Below are 27,272 nucleotides of genomic sequence, written 5' to 3' on the forward strand. Positions count from 1 at the left end.
ACAGATAAAGATTTGATGGAATTTGTTTCCATGGTGACACTGTATACAAACTTACCAAGCATAAACTTTCTGCCCTTACAACAAAAAAATAACAAAACTGAAACTCTGGAGTAGATATTACAAAGGACACAATACTTACCTATAGTATTACTGATGGGTGGTCACTAACTGCATTGAAGCACCAAAAGTTAATTCAATTTGAGGCAGTTATAACATCTGTCACCTGATTTATTCAGAAAAAAAGACTGTGCAAAGTTCAGTTTTTATTATTTTATTGAAAACATTATAAAAGTACGTGTTGCAGCAGCATATTCACTTTTTATGATCAACATCTTCACATTTACACAATCCAAGTTGAAAATGGCATTTACAGCAAGCAGTCAATGATCAATCTCCAGGAGACATGACTGCACAGGGCAGAGATAACGAGGCATCTACTGCCCCCATGAGGCTGCAAGTGAAACTAAACTGAACCGCAAACACTAAAGTTCCTGTTTTTGTTCTTTTGTTTTTTATCCCACTTTGATCCACACTGCTTCTACATGTTAAAGTTATTTTTTTTAGAATTCACTTGTTTCTAATGCAGAGCTGATGTGCAAATTCATAACTTGGGTTTAAGTTTTCATTTCAAACAAAAAACAGCTTTGACCAATTCGAGGCACGAACACAGGTACACAGTGGATACCCAGCCCGTGTCTGAAAGTATCTGATAGAGAAAAGGAAAGAAAAGAAAAAACCCTCAAGCAGCCGAATTAGCACAGCACAGGTTAAATAAGCACAAAATCTGAAATATCAGCTAAACATTAGTTTGAAATTCACACAGAAATCGCTGCAGTCAGAGCAAGAGCCACAACACTCAAACCACTGACAGGTGAAGTGATTAACATCGGTCACGTTACAAGGCAATTGTCTGCTGGGAAACCCTTGAGTCCATCCATAAGTAACTCCATCATGTACTTCCCAACTAAACATTTCCCCCATAAACAGGGGCCTCCCTCAGAAGGTCAAACTGGAGGACCCACAAGACCCAAAGAAGACCTTATTAGCATCCCAGTGGTTTAAATGTTGCGGCAGGAGGTGCAGCCTTGCAGAATCAATGTTCAGTTTAGTGTTTGTGACCCTCTAATCTGAACATCTGAATCTGCTGGATTACATTCACGAGAAAACGACTGCAGCCTCACTAAAAACAGACCAGAATTTGGATCTCATTTCACAGATATCATTTATGTAGCACAGAGTCACCGGGACACTGTGAGGAACACAGATTTAACTGAACCCCAATAGTCACAGGACACGCACGCAATGTTTTGGTAACAGTGAGAGTTTGGAGTGAAACTGGAACATGCTGATATTTCCAGCTTTTTCAGTTTGACCACCTAAATAATTTTAATGTAAAGCTTATTTTTTATTTTGAAACACTTTCATGTTTCACTAGAGCAGCAATTAACACTTGTGTTCATCATCAGATTAATCTGCTGATCATTTTAAGAAAATGTGTAAGCAAGTAGTGATGGGATGTTTTCAGGATGAATTCATTATCAGCTGACTAATCGTGGCAGCTCTACATTTAGCAGCTGTCACCGACACAGATCAAAAGCAACTAAGACAATTCCTCATAATTAGGACTTTTTAGCTGTAATCGTGGCTGTACAGGTGAATTTGGTTTTAGCCGCCTGACCTCCAGGTGACCTTTTGTAACACTATAACTAGACGCAGACACTGACGATGCTGAAACTCAGAAAGAATCAAAACGAGCAGTTTGAGGTGCATGGTACCTCATGGTGGATGGTACTTATGGCTTTAGCAAGAACCAGATCTTAAGCTTTGGCTGATTGCATGTGCAATATGGTGACCCTCGCAAAGCTGAGAAGAAGAAGAAAGAAAAAAAAAAAAAAAAAAAAAAAAATCATAAAAACCCCCAAAATGTAAAACTGGAAGAATGTTTGGCATAAAAGGAATCGAATATTAAATTCTAAAGTGACAAATGGTAAAAAGTGTAGAGGAACACCCACATCTCTGCCATTTATCCTTTTTTTGTTGCGGGGAACAAACGCGTCACAGTCTGAGGAAAAGTGAGCACAGCTTCCCATCAATGTGACTGTTGTGGATGTTAGTGCTGCAGGTTTCTCTGAACCTCATTTCACAAAAAAGGAATCTAGTGTTTAGCATCGAGTTACCCTAAAGAAATAACAGTGATAAGAAAACAGCTACAAAAAAAAACAAAAACAAAAAACAAACAAACACTCAAACTATATCCCAGACACCAAGTATATTATTTTCACCAGTTAAATAACTAGAATATAGTACATCTTGATTTTATTCTTGTTGTTCTTGTCAAGAACAAAGTTTGAGAGGAAAGAAAGGCTTTGACCAGTTTTCCTCTTGTGTGTGACTAAAGGAGGATCCTGAGCAAGAACCCTCAAGGCTCAGTGCTTCTAGGAATGAACGCTGAACTGTAAATGAAAAGAAAAAAAAAAAAAGCTTCAATCGTCTTCCACATGTAAACAATACATCATGTACCTGGGACTAAACCTAGTGTAAGCTGTCAGATTGAATCAGGAATCAGCTGGTAAAGTAAGTGTCACTTAAACTAAACTGAACAGCCATGTGTTGTTATCATTACTTGCGCCCAGTTTGATACTGAAGATTGCATAGCAGTGGATAGTAGAACAGAATCCAGATCAGTCATTACACCTTCAGAAACTCCTCTAAATGCTCTCCTTTTTCTCACCTGCACTGATATGACTGCACAACACAGGGTTAAGCATATTTACAGTGGCAGATGTTCCTCCTCCATTCTTCTTCTCTCGCTTTTTTGTTTTTAAAGACAAAGTGCAGTTGAGAAAATGGAAAAATTATTGGTCACATCTACTTTCCAGTTCTGTACTGATTCACCTCATCACCAAACATTCAAAAAATATATATTACTAATGCAAAACTATCTTGTCTGTTAATCCACCAAATGTTCTTTGAAACAGAATGAGGTAAATACCAGAAGTAGGACAATAACTACACATACACCGAATGAAAATTGCCCCCTTCACCCCCTTGCCTGTGTTATATAACTACTTGGTTCATGTAGGCACAAGAACAGTATGTGTCCATCCTCTAAGTGTCTTCTTGTGTTACATTTCTCCTCAACTCCTCTCACTGTCCCCCTTCATTCGCTGCAGACAGCGTGACTGACCGGCTTCCTCTCAGGACTTCCGCTGCCTCAGCGTCTCGGAGCTGCCGTTCAGTTTGCTGCGACCGGAGGGGGCGGCTGTGCTGCCGTTGCCCAGCGGGCGGTCCCAGTCAGCGGGGGCTTCCTGTTTACGCCGGCGCGTCTCTTTGTAGCGGAGTGTGATGTCACTGTGAGAAGACAGAAGGAAAAAAGCACACGCATTATTTATAGTGCGTCATCCCTGAGGGTCATGTCTTCCCAGATGGTTTCTGGTCCACTAACTTTTCTCACAGAATGTTTATTTGTTATAATTCCTACGCCTACACTATACACTGGATTATATTAAAAGAAAAACAAACAAACGAAACAGCTGATTACTTTAACAAACATCACAAACAGAAGATAAAGCTCTGCTCTCAAAGTCTCACGTGAGCTGCATTTCTTACTTTTTGAGAATAATAAAAATTCCTAGTTTCTCTTTGTTAAATAAATCCATCACTACAGGAATCGATTAGTCAGTCTGTATGAAATCCCTGCTTTTAGGAAGGTCGGGGGGAAAAATGAATAAAACAGAGAAGACCACCGACAGAGAAAACCAAATCAAACGACCCCTTTTAAGCAAGCACTTGGTGACAGTGGGAAGGAACTGGAAGGTAGATCCAGGCTCAGGGATGGGCAGACATCTGCCACCACTGGTTGAGGGTGAGGGCAGGGACCTTTTGTGTATTTGACAACAAATGTCATTTGTGTGTCCCAAAATAAGCTGGATGCCATTCTAACAATAATAATAATATACTTTTTTCATTATATACGCTACTACTTGGCCACATTATACAGTGAAATAACATTTTGTTTCACTGCTATGCTGATAACCCACTGCTCCATTTCCCAGTAAGGTTCAACAAGTTTCATCAACCTTACAAACTATTTAACCAACATCAAGAAACAGATATGTGCATTTAAAAACAATAACAATAACTATTATTATTATTACTATTATTACTATTATTATTATTATTATTAAAAAAATTTAACTCCAATAAAACAAAAATTCTTAGATCTGGGTTGGACAGCCTGCATCCAAGTACCAACTTTACCAGTTTACCGAGTTGCCAGAAATCTGGGTGTGTTGTTTGATTTTAATCTCATTTTTTAGGAATAATGCGAGGATATGATCAACACTGAGTTTTCAGTGACGTTCATTTTCAGTTTTACCTTCTCTCTGGTTAATGCAATAGTTTCTTAACAGGTAACAATCAGAAATCAATACACAGACTTCTGCTTGTGCTCAGATTGTGCAGCAACAAGACTTCCTACAAGAACCAGGAAAAGTGAACATATTACTTCAACCCTAATGACTTTTAGAATCGATTTTAAGATTTACTTATTTCTTTTAAAGCATTTCATCGCCTGACTCCAGAATATGTACTTCAACTGCTGCATAGCAACCGGGTCACGGTCTGAGATCCCCTGGCAGGAACCCGTTAACTGTGTCCATCTCATGCTTACAGATGAAAGGCGATCGCTTCGGCTCTTTATCTTAGTTTTCTTTTGATACTGAACTTATTTTAAATGATATATAAATACATTTTAACATTTCTTTTCGTGTAAGTTTATTCTGTTTCTGGGAAGCACTTCACAAAAACATACAAAAAGTACTTATCATTGATACTATGTTTATTGTTAACATTAATATTATTTTGAATGCTCCTCATGAGGACCTCTGTAACACTTAATGGAAGAGCACCAAGCAGTTACACACCTCAAAACAAAACATGCACTCAGCACTTGCCTCGGTCCACTCATACTAAATGAAGCATATTAGGTAACAGACTGGGAGTGTGCAATAGGGTCAAACAGTGCTTGCAAATTCTTAAGGTTCTCGGTTAAAAAAAAATAAAAAAAAATAAATCACTTTGATCAGAATAACTGGATAATGGCACACTTTTGTCTTTAGTAGACCAGAAGAAGTGGTTGAGCGGATCTCATTGCTCTTGTCACGTGATGGTTAGTGTCTGTGTGTGTCTGTGTGCGTGTGTGTGTGGGGGGTATCAGTTCCTCTGGGTTTCACTGCCCTGACTCACTTAAACAGTGTCAGCACAAACTGAATGCCCTCTAGCGTCACTAAACTGACTGGAACAGAGTAAAAATGATGTGAAGGGAAATGAAGATGATAAAATTCACCACAGACGTTCTCTAGAGGATCTCATAGATCCTCTAATAATGATTATAGATCCAAATGGTGATGTGGTAGAAGAGTGGAAACAAACAAACAAAGAAAATAAAAACCCTACACTTTTCCTATACCTAGGACATTACTGCATTATTGCTGAGCAAGAGCAGGAAGTAGTAAGGAAGGGGAGGGAAAAGGCAAGGGGGGGGAGAACCGACAACAAGCCTAACATGCCAGGGCAGGCTGCACCTAACAACACAGTAAAGATAAGGCAGCTCAAAAATTTTTTAATTACATTTCAAAAAAGAAAAGAAAAAGAACACACTCCATGAGCTCATGAGGAATAACTAAATCAAATACAGGAGCACACTGGATGTGTGAAGACATCTTTCTTAAACTGTAATTAAACTGTATTTCCTCATCAGTCACCATGAACAGTGCATTTAAAGTAAAAGTGAAGTGCAAAACAGCAGCATGGAAGCAGATTGTCATCTTTTCCTGCATGAGTGTATAAAGTTCATTTGGAAAACAGCTGCTTTTTGCCAATTTCCAACTTCCCTTTCTATAATTAGCATGTAAGATGTCTCTACAGATCCATAACTGGACTCTACATGAAACAGACCAGTGGAAAACCCACAGAAAGCTGACACACACAAAAACAATAACTTAAAAGAGAAGAGCGACCCAAAGGCAGACTGGACCTGTCTCAAATAGACTGCACGATGTCCAGTGAACCAAAATAGAAAAACAGAGCGATACTTTGGACTTTGGTCCCAATGTAGTTATTGTGTTTACTAGACACAAGCTAGAAATGGTTAAGAAGCTGAAATCTTTCCTCCTTACAGCCTAGCTGTTTTTACACGAAGAGCACAGACTTTCATTACCTTTCAACAAACATTGTTTGTCACCCTCAGCTTCCCCCCCCCCCCAAAAAACAAACAAACAAAAAAAAAACCAAAAAAAAAACCACCACAAAACAAACAACAACCACAACAACAATTAAATAAATAAAATAAGCCATCCCACTACTTACCGGATGAAAAACCGCCACATGGTCCAGATAAGTATGAGGAGGATTCCTAAAAACCAGCACTGAATGATAAGAGAAGGAATGGGCAGCATGATGGTGTGGGGGTCATACTTGACCACTATTAGGAACTCCGTTACTGTGATTGCTGATACCAGCCACGCCTGCTGGCCGAGCTTCTTGTGGAACTTCCTGTTAGGAAAATGAAACAATGTTATTATGGAAAAATTATTCAATAGGGAGGATACATTTACTTTTTTAGGTTTATTTTTAATATTTACTGGTTACATGTATGCCTGTGATGTAACACCGTAACGCACAGCACTCTATCACTACCCATGCATGTGAATAGTCAACAGTTAAATGATACTTCCATTTCTAGTCTACCAGAAATACTACAGTCTGAGTAATTATACGAATTTTGTTAGTGGACAACACTGGTTAAACAGAACTAGTACAGTACTGCAGTACTTAGCTATAGCAAATGAATGGATGTATGTAGGCTGTTCTACAATGAACTGGAATGCAATCAGAGTAATTCCCAACAACATTCTGCACAGCAGCTGTGACGACGTTAACCTGCAAGTAAAGAAGTCCACTAATGGTAGTCATACTTGGCAAACTAATCTGACACTGTGCGTGAGCGCCACACATTTCCCTTCATTTGGTATTTAAACAGTTAAAAATGGCTTTAATATACATATGGAATACATGGACATATTTAATTGAGTTTATTTTTAATGAGACTATAATCCCTCAGGTTTAATCAGTTAATCACTAGAAATATCTTCCAACACTAACCCAACACTGGAAAAATAGCAGAAAACGAAACATTTCTGTCTGTTTCTGTTACTAGTAACCATATTCTTATCAATGCACATGTTTGCTCATGGCTGGTATGTATGAATGGTGTTCTTACTAAATAATTTTGCTGTGTATAGTATACAGAAGACTCACACATTTCTTCACTGCTGTGCTTATCTAGTTTTCTGATTTCAATTTGCACTACGATAACCAGTTTAAAACTCAAGAGCAAACACTTGACTAAACTGAATCAGTGCTGAATGTCAACAAGTTCTTTATTCGGTGTGTATAAAACACATACAGTCTTTTATTATACACCCGGTCAAACTGTCCAACTCCCAAAAGAAAAGCTGCACATTGCTACTCACGGGTCATCCATGAAGTCGTAGATCTCCCTCATGGCTACGCCCCCCACGTTGACAAAAAAGACAAGACGAAGCAGCACCAAGTAGTGTTCAGGAGGCATCCACAACACAAATTTCAGGTAGAAGGTGTTCAGCTCTGCCAACAGAAACTGGCGAGATAGGAGATAAAATATCTAATTTAGAAGCACCAAGAACACAAAAACAACACAGAAAAGAAAAAGTTACAACAATCAGTCCATGTTGGGCACGTCTTTCTTTTCCATTAGCTAACAAGAACTAGTCTTTTACATTTCGTGAACTAATTCAGGTGTCAGACAGGGAACCAAAAACAGAAATAGGGCCCAACATAACTACGCCCATATTTGATGAATTACAAATCTGATCTTTTTTCCTCTCTCCTCGATTCATGAAACACATTTCCTATGCGTCTGTTATGTGCAGTTATTTGAGTCCTTTCTAAGACGACAGGATAGTGCTGTTTAAGCTTAATGTTGATCGATTGTCACAAGTTGTGGATTTGATGTTTATGCTCCACCCGCCTCTGCTCACATCAGGTGGTTGTCATGTTTTCAGCGTTACAATGTGTTGCTAACAGGGAAGTAGCAGAGTGGCATCTGGCGGACAAACTAAGCAACGCCAACATTCAAACCATGGTTGAAGGGTGTTTCTATGATCTCTTCTTTTACTCTATCCAGTTTATCAATAGTCACAAATCCAGATAGAGATATATCAGCAATATATTAATCAATATAGTGGTTAGGCCAGTCCATGAACATGTATTATCTATATATCAGAGTCTAAATACATTACGCTTTCTGTGCATTGTTATTGCATGGTGATGTCATCATTTTCTGCAGTGAGACAAATGCTTTCCCTTCATGTTAGCATTTCTTACCATAAAGATGATGCCTAACACAGCAAGCCAGCGGCGAAGGTTTGAAGCAGGCTTCCACTCAAACTTGACCCAGCTGTAAGGTGTGAACTGGAATGCTATACGCTTTATCTTCCCCCTGCCAAGTACAGACAGAGATATCATTAAATATAAACAAATACAGAAGCCCAACATAAAATGTTTGCAAAGAAATGTCTTTCATAAAGTCATACTTGTATGTAGGAATGTTCCAGAGGCCCTGCCACTGATACGGTTTCATTGACAACCAGGCCAGGGTCTTCATGCCACAGTAGATCCCCAAACCATTGCACACCAACACATCCATGATCCACTAGATGGAGAAACAATTAAAAAAAAAAAAAAAAGGGTAAGTGAGGTGCAGTAATCCTCCAAACCAACTATCACACACCTCTCCTCCACCTTGAATATAATTTACATTTACTATAACTAAGGTTTTTTTGTGTGTAACAAGTAGCAACAGCAATCGCAGTATTTATCTTTACAGTCGTGATTATAATTACATAATACCTATACCGTCTGTTTATATTTGGAGTTTTTCCTGTTGCTTTCCAGCAGTGCTCACTTGGCTTTACCAGCTACCCCTTCTGTTAATTAGACCACTTTGTTAGTTGCTGGTATGAAGTTCTTATCATGCAAACAAATGAGCACTTTGTTGCCATTACAAATATCACTAGCAAAATAATCACTCGCATGCTTCCACTTTCTGTGCTTTTACTTATCAATGTGCTGACGAGCAAGAGATCTGTGAACCTCCCAACTTAACACATGATGAATATAATGTGTTCTGCAAAATGTCCGTAAAACCCTTTAATTTTACTTTTAAATTTACAATGCAATCCTTGTTTTGAACATTTTATCTATTCACACTTTGGTTCAAAGAAACTTCTTGTCTAATATGGACACATTTAAAAAGTATGTCCACATTAGGCAGGATTATATCTGCAGTAAACACTGTTACACTTTAAAGAGAAGACATCTTGATCTTACCATTTGTGCCTTATTACAAAAGACTCACTCAGAAAACTAGACAAAAAACAACCAAAATAACCTCAACGTGTGTCACACAGTATTTTGTAATTAGAAGAAAACAGCACAAATGTACGTACATGGTCCCACCAGCACTCCGAGAAATTAGGCAACTGGTGCTCCAGGCTATACTCCAAGAACTCAAACATGACACTGATTATCATACACATCCACCAATCCCGGATCATTAGAGTCTGGAGGGAAATAGAGTGTGAGAAGGTCAGCAAGATAACAGACAAACAATAAAAAAGGTGCAACTTTATTTGTCAATAAATGATCACACGAGAATGGGAATGACCTCACTTGGCACTTATTGACTAGGTGCTCTGTAATCATTGCAAAGTCAAACCATTTAAATCTGTGATGTGTACATAACAGCGAGGACAGCACGCTCAACTGCTTTTATGAAACATGTCAGACAGCTAATTCCAAACCTACCTTGATATACCATCCGAGAAAGTGAGCTGGCACGAAGCCATCCATCTTGTCCTGCAGAGACAAATGATGTTTAACAGCAAGCCCAACTACAATTTTGCCCCTAAATCTTACACGTGAAAAGCCCTTTCATTAAACCGTTGATCGTGTTTAATGATCGTGTTATTGCATTTCTAAAGTTGGGTGCCAACAAATACCCTCTCAGCCTTTTACGACTGAGGGGTAAAAATAACTTTTTTGTTTTTAGGGTCAACTGGAAAGAAAAACAGATGTGAAAATGAGAAAGGGAGATCAGAAATCAAATGTGACATAATCAGATGCAAACTATAAAGTGACATTTAGAATATGCAAATATATCATTCCCAGAAAGCCTATATGTTGTCAATACAAACAATTATTAATCACTCCAAGCCTGTATATTGACTGCTCTCCATTTATCTACACATAAATACAATGCACTGTAAGAAACTGCACACAACTGCTCCTTCAGTGTTTTATATCCCAGCAGCCACATGTAGGCACCAGAACCCTGATCTTGATAACCATGCAGCCACTGATTTGTGAAATTCCACATCTGAGTGCAGTGCCAACCATCCACCATATTTACTGCAAAGTAGCCCATTTAACAGGGAGATGTGTTGCATTACACTGGTAGCGGATTATGATAAGCATCCTATGGTTTCTAACTTTCCATTAAAACACAGATCTGTGACTGTGTGCATTTCTTAACATTTTCAAACTGCATTTCAGTTCATTGAGCACTGTTTTAAGTTTCACTGCTCCACTGATATAACCCAAAACAGCAAGCGAGCTTGGAGACACACACAGCCTGTGCTCTAAAAAGTCCTGCTGCTTTCTATTTGTGCTCGGACAGTTAAAATAAGACCATCTGTGTTCAAATAAAGCATCGCATCTAGTTCACACTGGAAACAGGAAGAAATGAGCACAGAGAGTACTGGGTCACTGAACAGGACAAAGCCTCTTTGGGCATCATGAAGCACAAATAAAATGCAATTAAACACACAGTTCTACCCTTACTATTTGGATCATATTATTTCTGCTTAGTAACCCAACACATTTTTATGTATTAAAAATTCCTACAACCAAAGTAAAGTTTATTGATAAATATGTGGCTTTAATTTGACATTTTAAAAAGTCATTCACAGAAATGGGGTTTTAGAGGCCAAAATCAGACTATTAGTGGAGGTGGGCTCTGGGTCATGGCAGCAGACAGAGGAAGGCCTGGTTCTATTGATGGACTGTAATCTGCCCCAGACTCAAGCTGCTGCACACCTCCACAGTAACTGTATTCTTGTGTGTGTTTGAGAATGAAAGAGAGATAAAGCAGAAGAAAAAGAGATAAGAGAAGTTTTACAAAAGGCCATATTTCTTTTCTGTATCTGAGCCACTTCCTTATAGCAATAATTGAGGACAATATGCACAAAATTATAAATGCATGACTGGACAAGAAATTTTACTTTTAGGAAGGCGGCCTGTTTCTTACTCAGTTTTTTTTTTAACGGCATAATACTATCAAAAATTCAAGTCTTACAAACATTCCTACCTGCAAAGATACACAGGAGAGAAAAGTAACATAAAAAGCAAAAAAATTCATTCTCTCACCCAGATGTTGTGGAAAGGGTCTGTAGTGTTTCCAGGGTCATAAATGAGGCAGTTTCCCCCATAATCACGCTCAGGGAGAGGAACCCCCAATTTGGGGTCAATGTACTTCATGAACTGTCGTCCATCGTGCACCGTCTGGATAAAGGAGGATAAGAATAAGAGCAAGCACCACCAGAACTTACATTTCTACACAGGCTACATCAGATGGTGTCCTCCTTCAGTTAACGGCAGATTTCTGTGGCATAAAAGTAAAATTTTATTGCTTTTTACCTAGCAACAACTTAAAATTATCCTTTTACAAACAGGAAGTAGATGGTTAAATATAAACCCCCCCCTTTATTCTTCTTCTTTTACAGTGTCCAGGGCTGTCTGAAGGGCCTGGCTCAGTGACAATTTAATTAAATTGGGAGAGGGAAAAGAGACTTCCAGGGATCACAGCAGAAAAAGCACCAGAGACTGGAACAGACATATCATAGTGGGAGAGGGGGGGGGGGGGGGGGGAGCCCGATATTTTGCCCAGGCTTGACTACACTTTTAAGAAGTACTTATGGACTCCATCTGGCCTTCTTTTTGGAGACCACGATTATAATTAAATGTCAAAGCAAACGTCCAGAAAACCCATGTCATAAAAATCACTGAGTAGAAATCTCAAAAAGAGAAGTTTGATGTGGGAGGGAAAATTGTCATGTGATTGTGTACAGAGTTCCCATGAGTTAAGAATTTGCATTGCACGTGTTGATCTGACATGTTTTAGCCTTTCCAGGAAGCAAAATTCTCACCACACCAACCTGAAACAGGATGAAGATGAGGAACAGTTCATAGACGACAGTGACGCAGAGCCAGAAACGCCAGTAAGCTAGAGCGAGAGAGAGAAATCAGTTACACTTAATACAAACTAAATTAGTACTATGTTTTTTAAACACAATGAAAAAACAAATAATAAAAACGTTACATGACAATTTCCTATTTGTGCTGAACATTCCACGTTCCAAATCTAACTACTTCTATTCCCTGCAGTTATGAACATTTGACACTCAGTCCAGACTAATATTTTACTGCCCAGTTACGTAACTTCAACGTTGCTGCCCCAAGTTTGACATTTAGTTCCCACTAGTTTTCCAACAAAAACCACCATAAACAAACGTATAATGTGGGTTTTGGTTAAAGACATTTAAAAAGAGCACCTGACGACACACAGAAATGAGCTGCTAGGGGTCCTGGTTAGGGATGGGTATTGATAAGATTTTCACAATTCTGATTCCATTTTCGATTCTGTTTAACGATTCGATTCTTTATCGATTCTTTTTAAAAAAGGAGAACACTAAGGTCGAGTAGCTTAGAACTTTGTTTTATATCTTCTCTTTGAACAAGATAGAAATTTAGGAGTAACATGGCCTTACAAACCCAACAGTAGGGATGGGTATCGTTTAGGTTTTATCCGATACCGGTGCCAAACCGGTACTTTTGAAACGGTGCCGGTGCTCAAACGGTGCTCAAACCGGTGCTTAAAGAATGGAGAACACAAAATTGGTCCAAAAACCTCTCATGTTCAGCTGTTTTTTGTAAAAAGATAACAATGTTAGCCTTTTCTGCAGCTATGGGGCATATATGGTATCATTCTTGGCTGGAAGCAGTGCTTAAACAATGGAAAAAAAAAACAAAAAAAACAAAAACAAAAAAAAACAAACAAACTTTGTCCTAAACCTCTCATGTTTAACTGTTTTCCACTTTTTCTTTGGTCATTTTAGCCTTTTTGGCCAGGGTGAAGGGAATATCTGCCATCAAACAAGAGGACAGCCGCATGTAGCTATGATGATGTTTGCTAGTTCACCTTACATGCATTAATGTAATAACGTGGTTAGCCTACTCAACGTAAATTACACACGAACAACATTAAGCTATTCAAGCTATCAAATACAGCGCATTTCTCGGCTTTAAAAACAAAAAAACAAAACAAAAAAAAAAACCGCTATGCGTCGCCAGGTGTTTCATCGGATTTGAGGTGTTACCTCCTTTGCACAGTATCACCTTAAAGCACTTGTTGCTGCTGAGTTTGCATCTTTTGCTGTGAAGTACAGCCAGACTTTTGACCGCTTCGCCTTGGGCATTTTTAATCTGTAGCTCTGCTCTAAAAGAACGTACGTACCTGGCCCCGCCTACTATCCTCGGAAACGTAAAATGATTGGCTAGAATCTAAAGTGTATCACAGCTCAGGAAAAAAAAGCACCGAAATAAAGCACCGAAATGTGCGCTGCTTTTCGGTCTGGTTACTACCGTTTATGTCAGAACCGGTGCCATGATGGCACCGGATACCGGTACCCATCCCTACCCAACAGTGAGATCTTATGAGATCCACAGCCCACGGCTCTTCAATGGGGTGTCACAGAGTCCCCGGGGAAAAAAAATTGTAAATGTAAAATAATAAAATAAACATTCTTCTGTAGCAATAACAAAGTATAACATAAATTATTCTGTAGCAATTACACAAGAATATCCAGTAATGTCCCTGCCTACAATTAAACACATTCACTACTGAAAATCGGGGCATCTGCTGTGGCAAGCCTTTGACCACAAACTTAGTCACTGCTCGGTGACATTCGTCTATCCTGGCCTGAAAGGAAACGCTACTGGTAGACTGCAGCGAGAACTGCCAGCATCTGAGCCAGACTCTGTCTGTCTCTCTCATCATGGTCACCTAAATGCACAGTAATGGCAGGTTTTGTAATAAGCCAGATCGCGCTAACATAATATGCACTGTTAGTTGATTATTTACCTGCCACATTAACGGGAGAGGACGTGCAAACGTTACCGCTGCTGCTGGGTTGAGATTCACGAGTCCGGAGCTGAATTAAAAACACGACATTCATTTAAGGTCATCGTGTGTTTTGTGAGCAAATGCTTTTGCATATTCGTAGTGTTTCCTCCCTTAAATGAAATATCTACTTTGCAAGTATTGAAAGTTGCCCTGTTGTCATCCGCTCTCGTAAAGTATAACCAAACTTTTGAGCGTTTGAGCCGCCGTGTTTCCTGCCAGGTAAATGACGCTCCGCAACGTGGTGACGTCATTCAGGGCGACTGGAATCGATAAGGGAATCGTTTGCAAAAATGGCAAACAATTCCAAGGAATTGAAACAGTGGGAACTGGTTCTCAACAAGAACCGGTTTTCGATACCCATCCCTAGTCCTGGTATTTGGTTCAACCCCAAATCATTAGCTCATTTCCACTAATAAACATCTGCCTGAATTACCTCAGTATACACATAATGTCATAATGTGTTTCTGAAGATTTAAGACAGAGATACTGATTTTCATTAAGAAATAAAACATCAAGTAAAAGGACTGATATATACTGTGGTAAACACCAATCTCAGTCCTAAAGTCCCACATGAGGAGTGCTTTTATTTCAACTGCTATTGAGCTGAATTATAGTGGTGATTCACATTCACAAGCTCAGTTTCCTTTGACACACCCAGCCCGTGATTCAGCAGGAGCTACAGGTTTTAAATCTGAAGGAGGAAAAAAACAAAAAAAACAAAAAACCCTACTGGGTCTTTTTCCCATGATGGTATTCTATGGAGAGCCAACTGTAATGTGAATAACACCAGAACCTACCCTGCTGGATTAACAAGCAAAAGACTGAAGCAATTGCATACACACACAACCACATCCCTCGAACAGCCCACAAAGGTGCGAGTAATGCAGTCAAATACTCGCTCGACCACTTCACGCCTACCTACAACCGACAGTATTGAGCATGTCGCTGCATCTGCCTTCCACGCCCTGTTTTCCCTCCTTCCTTCCTCCCTTTCCCGCTGGAGTTAGCTGTTGTGTGTGTGTTGTGCGGGAGATGTTAAGTGTTTTCTGCATGAAAGCTCTGTTTAAAAAGCTGTGAGTGCTCTTATTTAAATAGTAGCACCTTTTACAAACTGCATCAGATTTAAAGAAGGAAAAGATTCTGTTAGGATGCAAGTTTACAAAAGCATTAGAGCAGAAATCCAACTGCCACAGCTTACGTGCTGCAGTCAGGCACGTAGATTTTTCTACCTGAGCAACAGGTTTTAGTACAAGCATAATCAATTGCTTTTCACATGTCCTACAACAGCTCTGCATTTCAGTGTCATATAATGCAGACAAGTAACAGATTGTGCTTTCTCTCCCTTTTCCCATGCATATGCCCTGAAAACCCTGCATCTGTATTGTAATGAAATGTCATCTCTTTCCATCCTCTCCCGCTTGGATGACAAGATCAAAGATGTTTCATATAAATTCGATTGCATGGCACAAGCAAAAGCCTCTTTGTGGAGACCTTACCAACAGTTTGATTACATTAAAAGGTAAAAAAAAAAAAAAAAAAAAAAAACTGTATCAGATGTGAGCTTGTCACAAACTGCCATTTTCAGTGGTCACTGACTAATGCCACTGCAATGCCTAAAGCACTGTTTATTTACTAGAACCATACAGCCCATTATAAATTAGTCACTGAGCTTTAAAGCCTCATAAAAATGAATGATTTGGGATCGTCCGTACTGTCTGCAAACTCATTTAAATTGATGACTGTCTTCAATCAGCTGCTGATTCTAACCAGGATGTGTATTTTCCATTAGGAGGATGAGAATGTTATTACTACCGACTGAACTGCTGACGCAACTGTCAGCTGCTTTTAATGCAAACATATTTTTTATATAATCAGTTTTCACAATCCCCTTTTAACCTTTGTTTTAAAGCATTTCAATCATTTCACTTATCTGGAAGCTTTAAGAGGCAAAACAAATGTCAAACTGGCATATCCTGGATGTTGTCCAGTATTTAATGAAAGGTAATAAAACAGACCAGGGTTCAATAAAAAGAGCACTACATGGCTTTAATATGAACTTTGACTTGCATTTCCAAGTGCCAACTTTGTTAACTTATGCTATATTCTCAATATAAAAAGAGATCCAACATGAATTACTTTAACCTGGTGATAAATGTGCTTTTCATACCTGGATGCGGTCTGGTGAAAGGTCCATCTTTGGCCTGTGTCACTCCAAAACAGAGGAACACCAGGATGCTGGCCACAATACCCCTAGAGGACACACATTTGGGAATTCATTGGAATCACAAAGACTTCTGTATCAATTCCTCATACATGTTCTTACTGAACCACCAACAAACAAACAGCCTATTTTCATGTCTTTACACTAGGAAAAAAGTGAACCTCTATGCGAACTACTTCTCCAAAAACCTGGAATCCAACATTCAAATTACAGATATCAGACTGGAATGTGGGTAAATAGAAAAAACTGTTTGTCCTGTGTAACAAAAAGGGTCCAGCTCTGTGTCTGAAGGAAAAACAAAAGGATAGTAAGTGTTTACCCAAAACAAATTAGTATGTGAGAAAAATTAAATCTTGTCCTTAACCCAATTGAGATGTCAGGCAATGCCTTAAATAGGCTTTTTAAAGCAATCAGAAATATTGATGAACTCACAGCATTGTAGGAAGAATGGCCTACAATTCCACCACATCACTGTTCAAGTCTCAGAAGTAGCTACAGGACACATCTAAGGGCGATGGCTCAACATGTTCACCCAGCGTGTTCAATAAAGACATGAAGTTCACCTGTTTGTGTTTATTAGCTCAGTCAAATTGTGTTTGTCCATTACTGTAACTTCAATTAAAATCAGTATGCATTTCAAAGGGGCCGGAAGGCTTTTATTACAGCTACACATACAAGTCTCAGCATTTCAACCCCGTAAACCTTTAAGATCTGTGATGTCAGATCAATCAGACAAGGCATGAATGGGAGCATAATGGCTTGGAGAATTAATAATTAAATAACTTGAATCTGGAGGTCTGGTCTACTGCTTCTATTTCAATATTACAACTTCATTTGTGTTTATTAAGAACCAGCTAAGACCAGCCAAGTTGAGCTTAAGTTGCTGTTGATTTAAGCTCTGAAAACCGGATGACCAGACTAGAGATGGACCGATCCGATATTACGTATCGGTCCGATACTGACCTAAATTACTGGATCGGATATCGGAGAAAAATAAAAAATGTAATCCGATCCATTAAATATCACGAAAGCACCTCACAAAACTTGCAACACGCCGTAACTCACCTCAGAACGTTAGCACGTCGGAGCAGTATGCATCACGTGATAGAGCGGCTGTGGCATGCGGGACCTGTCGGTGGTCTGGATAGCATTTGGAGCTTCGCTAGCAACCCGGCATTTCATCTCCGACAAAGTTATCCCCGAGAGAAGTAAAGCAAGTGTGTAAGTCCATCTCTGAATGTTTGTAAAGCATTCCTGCGTTAAGCTTAACCGACTGCCTCTTCTTGCTGCTACTTCAATCATGAAACTGCTTAACGATCAGCTGATCGGCTTTTCTGTCGCGAGTCCGTGACTCTAGTTTGCTTTTGGCCCACTTTGCACCAGAAAGAGGAAACCAGCGGCTGAACAACAGCAGCACGTTTAAGCTTGATCAGCTGTTGTTAGAATTTATTTATTATTACTTTCTACTCCAGGATCTTTTTCTACGTAGCTGACGGCTGGTAACTGTGCAGGGGCGGATCTAGGAAAGTTTAGCCAGGGGGGCCAATAGGGCATTAACAGGGAAAAGGGGGCACAAAGACACACTTTTCTTTCTTATTCTCATTTAAAATGTCGAGCTTTTAATTATTTAATATTTATCTGAATCTTACACCCAAAGTTTTAATCTGATGTAAAATGTATAGAAGTCCATTATTGTATATAGTAACTGTTAAGTCTAATATACCCTAGTAAGCTATAGTACTTTTTCCTTTGGGAAGGTACCATCTGTGCAGTCTGCAATTCTGTTGAAGAAAGATGTTGAATCTATTTAATATTTCTTGAAAAAGAATTGATTTCTGTGTATTTTTTTTTTCACACTGCATCAAATTAAGGTTGATTACGTCGATTAAGCATCATGAGGTGGCGCGTGAGGGGTGGTTCCCTATTTTTTATTTATTTATTTTTGTTGTTGCTGGGAGTTGGAACCCTATTAGTTAGGCTGCTTAATATTTATGCTAAGTACTCTTTAAAATACCAGAATAGGGAGGATGGAGTAGGTTTAAGTTTATTAGATTGATCAGTGTTGCTGAACTATGAAATTTTTTTTTTTTTTGCATACAGGTATAACAGAATAGCTTTAGTGTAGTTGTTGTTTTAAACTTGAGTATGAACTTATACAAAATGCAGAAAGATATTTTAAAAACAGTTTTGTTGATTAAAAAACACTATATCGGATTCATATCGGTATCGGCAGATATCCAAATTTATGATATCGGTATCGGACATAAAAAAGTGGTATCGTGCCATCTCTAGACCAGACGAGGACCCTGTCCTGACCTTACAAGTAAACAGAGCAGGCTTAAAAGACTGAGCATACAATGGGATTACAGTGCGTGCTAGCCAACAAGCGTAGGAGCATGAGCATGTGAGATTTAGGGATCAATTTCTTCGCTGTTTGAGTCTGGAATCAAATGAATGTGTGTTCAAAGAATACAACACACAAAGTGAAGTTGTGTGTGAACTAGTGAGAGTGGTCCCGGATTGCAGGGTTGACTGGGAGTTGAGGAGTAACCAAGCAGTGCCTGAGAGTGAGCTCCGCTTCCAGGGTGAAGCTCTTAGGGTATTTATCCCAAGGAGCCAGACTACGCTGATGGCAGCAAATCCTGTTAAGGAGCATCCACACAAATGCAACCTACAAATCACCCCATCTGTCGCAAACACACATCACTGATAGAGCCTGTTTTATGCCTGACCTTCTCAATACACCTAAGTACAAAGTAAGAACAACTAACTATAACCCTGCTTTGTGTCACAGATTTTTAGCTGTAACACACGTAAATGGGAGTTTTAAGCCACATGCAAACTTGCCTTGACTAAATCTCCCTGTTTGAAATACAAGAAGCTATAACAAACACTATCAGGGACAGGTCTGATCATTTCCATATTTATTCAGCAGCATGGCAACAGCTCCAAAAAAAAAAACTTTAGCCACAAGAAAAACAAGTTCTGCAACAGCTTATGTATTCCCATAGGAACACTGCTTTAGTGCACCTCCTACTCCTACCTGCCTTTTCCTACCAGGAAGCACAAAGTAGCTGGCACAACTTCCAGCAGTCGCTCTGCAACTTTCTGTAGTTTGCAGTAATAAAAGAAACTGAAATAATTTGGCATTTATCCAAGTCTCTGTGGTTTAATAAACGTGATAAAGTTGGATGTATATTTCTCTCCAAAGTTTAAATAAAACCCATTAAATCTACTTGCTAAATGCTCAACTCGTATTTATAGTGTTCTTTTCATGGCCATGACTGTTTTATACATGGCCTTGTAAGCTCAAGGTGAGTGTGACTGTAAAGGCTAGTGACTCATCTCAAATGGTGACTTTTGCTCCTTGCCCATGTTTATAGGAAATAAGTGGTTTATTCCAAATGTTGTTTAAAAAAAAAAAAAAAAAATCAGAGTAGCTACTGGTTGGTTGGTTGCATTGCGGCGTTACCCCCACATTTAGATTTGATCTATTCTCCAAGTGTGTCGTGACAAAAAAACTGAGCAATAAAATGTGCTGTTCCTCACGAAGCAGATGAACTCAAACCTCAGCAGTCTGCACCTGCTGCTGTTCCAGTTAGACTGTCTGACTCATAGCCCATCTCCAGAACAGAAGAAGAGCTGCTGCTGCCAGTTGCAGTCTATAACGGAGATAAAAGTATGTAAGAGATGCCCTCTGCAGAAGCAGCAGAATGACATGGAGGATGACCACAATAGCAACTTAGTTCAAGACCCAGCCAGAAGGGAAAACACAAGGTAGGAAGGGCTGTAGCTAGCTGGTTAGCTGGAACTGAATTTCCAAGACTTTCAGCGAGTAAAGCTTAAATGAGTTGTTAAATATACAATGGGCCGACACAATGGTAAAGTTCCATATAATATCCCGCATTATATGGAACTTCACTTTGGAGATGGTACTAGGTCCAAATAATCAGGAGACTTGGTTTTGCAGAACATCACCTTGACATTGCCTTGTGGCACGGCCCTATCCAGATCAGTCAATTGTGCCATGAAGACACCAACAGACCGCTGTAGCACGATCCATTATTGGCATCTGATTAGCAGCATCCGGCGTTCCAGAAACTCAAAACAAGATTCAGTAGCAGAATAAGCTGTCTGGGATTGGCAGAGAAGATTGGCATGTTTTATTTCCATGGTCACAACCTGCATATTTAACTCAGCTGCTCAACCCACAAATGCTTGTTGCTTCAAATTGTGGCACCATTTAAGGGGAAACAAACAGTATAAGATGCATTGTCAGCAAACATTGTTACAACAAAATGACCAAACACAAATTTCCTAATGCTAGTTACCAATAAAATAATCTCTCTCTCTCCCTCTCTCTCTACATAAACTGGTGCAAAAATGATATCATGAAGCTTCAGTTTAAAAGCCTCCTGGGGTTAAAGTAGATTTTTGGGTGCCTGAGTTTTGGAGTGTTTTGGCTTTGGTGACACTGAGGAAAGGAGAAATGCAACCTACTGACCTTTTAGTGTTGTAGGCCGTGTCCTGAGGAGTCTCCTCCAACAGCGTGACGTAGACCAGAGCGCAGGTCAGAATGAACAGCACTGTGACAGTATGGGCTCGCCTGCAGTGAAAGTGGGGGAAAGGACAGAGAGAAGGACGAGAGTACCATTTGTAGAACAGGAAAGTCAAATACCAGTCAGCACAGGACATAAAAACACAAAACAAAAAAAACCCCACAACAACAACCAAAAAAAACCCTAGATAGGCTGATGTTGTCTGACATCACCATGAGACAACGTTAAGCAACACTGAGATAACACTACAACACTGGAACGGTCTAAACAAATCTGAACGTAAATCTGCTCGTTGCTAAAAACATCTTTGTTGCCTCCAAATATCAAAAGGCATATATAGGGGTAAATCAAGGACAAAATAGGAGATGAAATCTGTTGGGAAACTGAGTTGCTACAGCTAAAAATAGTTACAAAGTTTGTGATAAGCTTCAGTTCAAACCTTTCTTTAACTTGAAGTCAAAAATAGCTTTTGCATCAAATGTCTTGTGCCTGACAGTGGATGGAAAAGCTTTATATCAGGTCTGTTTAAACAACAGAATTTGTATGCTCTGGCAGACAAGGTGAGCTGGAGTTTGATAGCCATGTTGTTGGCTACAGGCCCAAGCTGTATCTTCCATCACCCCATGTCAGCAAACATACTTTGGCCTCTGTGGTGTGACATTCTAGTTGTTTAGATATACGTCCACGCAACCTGAGGTATTTACCTCAGCTGACAGGGCAAAGTTTTACGATAATGTCAGGGTCAAGAGAACACACGCTATATAATGGGAGATTTCTCGATTAGAAATAGACAAAAGGACCTGAATGGTATTTGGAATGCTGACAAGTGCATAACAGTTGATAAGTTCTAGAAAGACAAATGGGGTGACTGCTGAGAACAGTGGCAGAGTCACCGAGTTTCCTTATCACTCCTGGAATGTTGACGCTGATCAGGCTGCAGGTGGACTGAGCCAGTATTCATTAGGGAGGAGGGATTTCTGGGAATAAAGCTAATCCAGATATCTTTAAAACTCATTTTGTCTGTTGGTTAAAACCCCAAAGTAATGGGTTATATACCCTGACACCAAGTAGCATCCAAACATGCAACATGTAGGTGAACTGTTAAGCTTAAGTAAATAGAAAACAATCAACACAATCAACACTGGTGTCGACCTGTTTACATGACAGTGTGTACCAATGACTGATCTGAGTGTTACTCGTACTAGTTACAAAGCACTTACAGGAAACATTTGTACGATACCTTTTTTGTTACTTAACCATTATGTGAATACCTAAATATCTGTAATAAGCTAAGACAAAACCGTGTGACAACCAAATGTCAATCATAACACATCTTACACGACAGATGCCATCACGCCTCAAGTTTTAAACCTGTGGAGAACAATTATAGCAAGTGTATTTTATTCCTGCCAGCCCTCTCATTAATGAAAGGGTCACCAGCTGCAGTAGCCTTAATATTTTGGGGTAAACAGCCAAGCGACATATACTTTATAAATCTATCTAATCTAAAACTACAGAGGCAATGTGCTGCTCTGAGAATTTAGATTAAAAGAAAAAAATAATTAAAGGGTACCTGAAAGTGAGGTATAGCGATTCTGTAAGAAGTTTTTTAAAAATAATAAAGTGCCAACTTTGAGTCACATTTCTTTTGGCTGAAGCTTGATGTGCAAGACAGCACACCAGGTATTGTCAGCCTTTTTCCTGTTCCACCTCCTTATCCAACCTGTTTGGCTGGAGCCACAGGGGGAGGACATGATTTCTCTCTTCGCTGACAACGATACACCACCAAGAGTGGAAAGGTGCAGCGGAAATACTGGTTTTGTGCAACAGAGCAACCAGCTAAGCTTAGAAACAAAGTGCACCTCTAAGCTTGAAGTTAAGATTTAAAAAAACAAAAAAAAACAGAAGAAAAGATTCTGCTTTATGCCAGCCTCATGACTAATCAGAGTCTAGATTTAAGGATGAAATTGGATTAAAATAGCCTTCGACTTTAATGACAAGCAGAGACAAACTAACAATTTAATACAATGCGTCTTCTTGTCAGTTTCATCTAATTAAACATTTGCCAAAACCAGTGTAAACAAAACTGCCATTATTTTGAAATGCCTCAGCACTAAATCAGTTTAAGGGAAAATAAAAGTGGAACGCCAGCACAATCACATTTAATAAGTCCGAGTTCTTTATAAGGCATATTAAAACTTTACCAAAAAAAAAAAAAAAAAAAAAAGAGTTTGCCATTGTCAGTTCCTTCCTGTGCCAGTGATGCAGGCTGAATACCATTTTTAACCAAAAGCTGCTGCCATACAGCTTTCTACTATGAACTCTGAACCCTTGGGAGACAGAGTCCATGTGGTGCCCTACCACCTACACACTTGGAAATACACCAACAACTGCCATCTTTTTCCTAACCTGCTTCATACATGCAGGTTTATCATCTGCAGTCAGCACTTGAAAATGTTCCACAAAAAAGGTTCAATCGTACAAATAACTGCAGAATGTAAATTCAAATGACTCACAGGAAGAACCACTTTCCGTTCTTGTTTTTTTAATGCGTTCATGTATGTAATACTAGACGGCAAAAATTCAGGATGCAATCAACAACACCCACACACTGTTGTTATGTTGACCCCTAAAGCAAACCGCTAAAAAGCCCTTGTAAAACTCTAAACTTTACAATGCTACGTCGTAAGACTGCATCTGGATGACTGCCGACACATTTAATTGCCACATAAGTGGGTAAAACCTGGTTTAGGTTCAGTCTAATACAGCAACCCTGCCCTCATGTATTTGTCAATATTGTTCTGGACAAGTGACCCTGATTATTAATCCACATAAAAACAAGATTCTTGTATTTTCATAACTGCAACAGACAAAGGTATTTTAGCTCCTCACTAGCCACCTCACTACAGAAATCTGATGCCAAGGCCGTACCACAGTAATGAGAAATTCTCATTAAGGTTCCCACTGGGAGGACCAGTCTCCTCTGCTGTCAATGATATTGGATAGCTTAGCAGATTCTTATTCAATCCATATTTTTTTGTACACAAAGCAGAAATGAAAACCGCACAGACACTCAGAGAAGCTTAAATATTCCTCGAGTGACAGGCTGGAAAGCTAACGTAGCTATAAATTAAAAAGGGCTGCAGAAGAGAATGTCACTTTTCCAAACTAGCTGCATAGCATATCATAACGAAACCCGTGTCCTGCAACATGCGTGTGGTATTCCCATTGTGCATGCTTTTTTCTTTTTTAGTTGGCTCATACATACTTTTGTTTACGTAGTGAGAAATAAAACATGCGGTGTTAGGAAAGGCTAATGAAGTATGTGCTCATTTCTACACTTTGCAGGACAGGTATTATACCTGGCACATCTTCAGATCTGTTGTGAATGTCAAAGAATCTCTCAAGTGTCATATCTGAGCCCTGAGTTTGGATGTGCAATGTGAGCATCCATGACAACACTGCAAACCCCACAACACCTCCAGAAGTGACATTTAGTGGATCATGTTTACTGGAATAGTTGCACCAGGATGGAAAAACAACAACAAACATTTCAGTTTGACCTGGCATTTACAGCAAGGTCACATTATCTGCTGTCATTAATGGAGGTCGCTCTGGGCCTGTCTTTCAGTTCACCTTGAAGCACATATTACACCCTGCTGTCAACTAACAAATGTTTCCTCCCCTTCTATCTCTGCAGGAGCCGTGAACTTGCACTGACACCGACACAAACACTCACCAGAAAAAGGTGTTGGTTCCGTCGTCGTAGACTTCGCACTCTGTGTTTCTCCGGTGCAGATTCTCCCTGGAGGTCTGCTTCATCACCTTGGCTTTGATCGCTGTGCTCTGATCCGGACACGCTGGATCCACGGAGCCGTTGTTAACCTGCTCGCCGACGCTCTTGCCCGCAGCCACGCCGCTTTTCTTCGACTCCGGCTTGGTCATGGTTCTCACCGACCAGCCGCCCTGCGCTGCTTTAAAAAAACTGATCCCGTGCGCTTTGGTTTATCCCTGAGCTTTCCTCCCGTCTACTGTCATCCGCGTCAGCCCCACCCAAGTGGCTGTCAGCATCCTGTGGTGGTCGGGGGAAATGAACGTTACCAGGGCGACACTTGAAGGGTGGGGAGAATAACCTGAAAATCACGCCCTGCTGCTGAGCTGACCTGCCCGGCACGGACAGCCGCACTCACATGCAGATGAGAAATGCAATTGAGTCAGGTTTGACACCGCCTACTTATTTTAAAGCATTTCTACATAACCTTCAGAGTAACACTTCTATGTGTCAGCAATGGCGACCACTTTCCCACATGCCCACTGGGGAGAGGAGGGGTTGGTGGGTGGGGTATTACACGGTAAACAAAATCACTGTGCCTGCACTTCGATGGGTGCGTAGCGTTGATATAAGGCAGCTTGGTGAACTGCGTTAGCTATTTGTAGCAGTTTGACCTTGCCAGCGAGACTGCGGTGACTGACAAGCTCCTTATCAATTAACCAATCAAGGCAAAACCGTAATTACTTATGCCATTATTGATTAGCTACCTATTCCTTGCCGGGAAAATAATCAAGCTAACATTACTTACCAGCTGAATTTACGGGCTTACTGACCGGAGTCCGAATGTATTTTGCCATTAGAAAAAGCTACATTTGTATAAAAGTAAAAGAACCAGAGGAACAAATGAAGTATACTGGTGTATTACTGTAGCCCGTCTTTATTGATACTACTAACAGATAAACCGCATCAGCTACCTTACCGTCTACGCGCGTCACGTGGGCATAGCGAAAGCGCCGGTGTGTGGTTGAGCAATCAAGCGGCTTCCGGTTTATTCGTTTCACCAACAAAGTTCTCTACGATGCGATACATTGACGCAATCTTATTTTGAAATACAAATATTTCATTCGGAAGTTAAACTCTCGTTACTTACCGTAAATATAACACATTGATAGCCTGACCTATTTGGCGGGTTTAGTTAATCCGTTTACATGTAATATTGATAAGTAAATGGTAAGTTTTAGAAATTTCGCAGTAACAGTAAGTTTTAATGCAAGTAACTGCAAAAAACGGCACTGTTAACTTGGTTAGACTATAAAACTATTATTAAAACCGCATTGTTTTGGCTAGTGCTATATATGGGTATTTGGTATGTCGTCATTTCCGCCTAGTTTAAAAGTGACGTTATTTGCATACAGAAATGTTTAAATAATCAGTTAAATATAAATAAACAAAATGGTGTTTGTACTTATTATTTAAAGCAAACTTTTTTTTTTAGTTTTGTTTTTCATATGACAAAATGATATGCGTAATTGTTTCAGAGAGCATACAAAATCATTGCCAGATTATTCAGTAAAACTCAACTGCGCTGACTTTCTGATGACGTGAAGCACTACATTCATAAAGTCAGTGAAAAACATAAGAAGCATAAAATGCAAACAACTTTCCACAATTTCCACAAATAGTGTTTATAATACTCACCTCTGACGTTAATAGTCAGTTACTTATTAAACAATATGTTTCCTTTTTTGACCTTCTTGAAATTGCAGGTTTACTATCCGATAGCTCATACTTTTATTGATTATTATTATCATACTTATTATTGCTAAAGGTCCCAATTAAATATTTTGATTTAATTGGGACCTTTAGCGCCTGATACACAAGATCTTGTCTCTACTAATCAATGTGGTGTAAACATACCCGTAGATGGAGCAGTCTGCCAAGATGTTAACATGTGCCTGTACTGTCTGTTCTCTGACAGCTGTTACAGAAACTTTTAAAAGTTTGCCACAGTGAGGTTGGTATAATATTTGCTAAAACGTCCTCACCGAGTTTTTTTTAGTTCAGGATCGTAACAGAAGCTCCTCCTTAAGACGTCCCTCTCAACATACCTGACTGCACATGGCAGCTATTATTATGTGTTGTGTAACTAGAGATCTTGCCAAAGGTGAAAAAGCAAGGTGGGAAAGCTGTTCTGAACTTTATGTTTTCAGTTATTATTGAAACTAAACTAACAATCCCTCTATTTTGTATATATTCTTTTTTCTTTGTTCTTTTTAAACATACTTTAATACGTTTGTGAAGCCGTAAAAATCAGATAAGGGTAGCATGAAAAATACTTACAGTGATTACACAAACATTATGCAGGGGTTAGTAATG

The 27,272-nt window shown here is 39.5% G+C and overlaps 1 protein-coding gene across 4 annotated transcripts; it reads right to left on the minus strand.

Annotated features, from left to right (window-relative positions):
• Positions 1–255: 255 nt before the first annotated feature.
• Positions 256–26,151, minus strand: ptdss2 (phosphatidylserine synthase 2). Of its 4 annotated transcripts, XM_085282803.1 has the most exons (14): positions 25,705–25,869; positions 24,864–25,196; positions 21,070–21,171; positions 16,512–16,594; positions 12,318–12,385; positions 11,530–11,664; positions 9,910–9,960; positions 9,552–9,665; positions 8,637–8,755; positions 8,428–8,542; positions 7,536–7,681; positions 6,370–6,555; positions 3,188–3,351; positions 256–2,453 (listed from the first exon to the last, which is right to left on the minus strand). In XM_085282803.1, the coding sequence occupies exons 2-13, from the start codon at positions 25,067–25,069 to the stop codon at positions 3,198–3,200; spliced, it is 1,479 nt and encodes a 492-aa protein (XP_085138929.1). In that variant the 5' UTR covers positions 25,070–25,196; positions 25,705–25,869; the 3' UTR covers positions 256–2,453; positions 3,188–3,197. The 4 variants fall into 4 exon arrangements, with proteins under 4 accessions (XP_085138929.1, XP_085138927.1, XP_085138925.1 ...); XM_085282801.1 differs by lacking the exon at positions 25,705–25,869 and adding an exon at positions 26,047–26,151 and having other exon boundaries at positions 256–3,351; XM_085282799.1 differs by having other exon boundaries at positions 256–3,351.
• Positions 26,152–27,272: the final 1,121 nt, after the last annotated feature.

Source organism: Mchenga conophoros, linkage group LG7 (assembly GCF_057382185.1).
Source record: "Mchenga conophoros isolate Kocher_MC1m ecotype Shallow Benthic linkage group LG7, M_conophoros_male_GT1.1, whole genome shotgun sequence".
Classification (NCBI taxonomy): Eukaryota; Metazoa; Chordata; class Actinopteri; order Cichliformes; family Cichlidae; genus Mchenga; species Mchenga conophoros.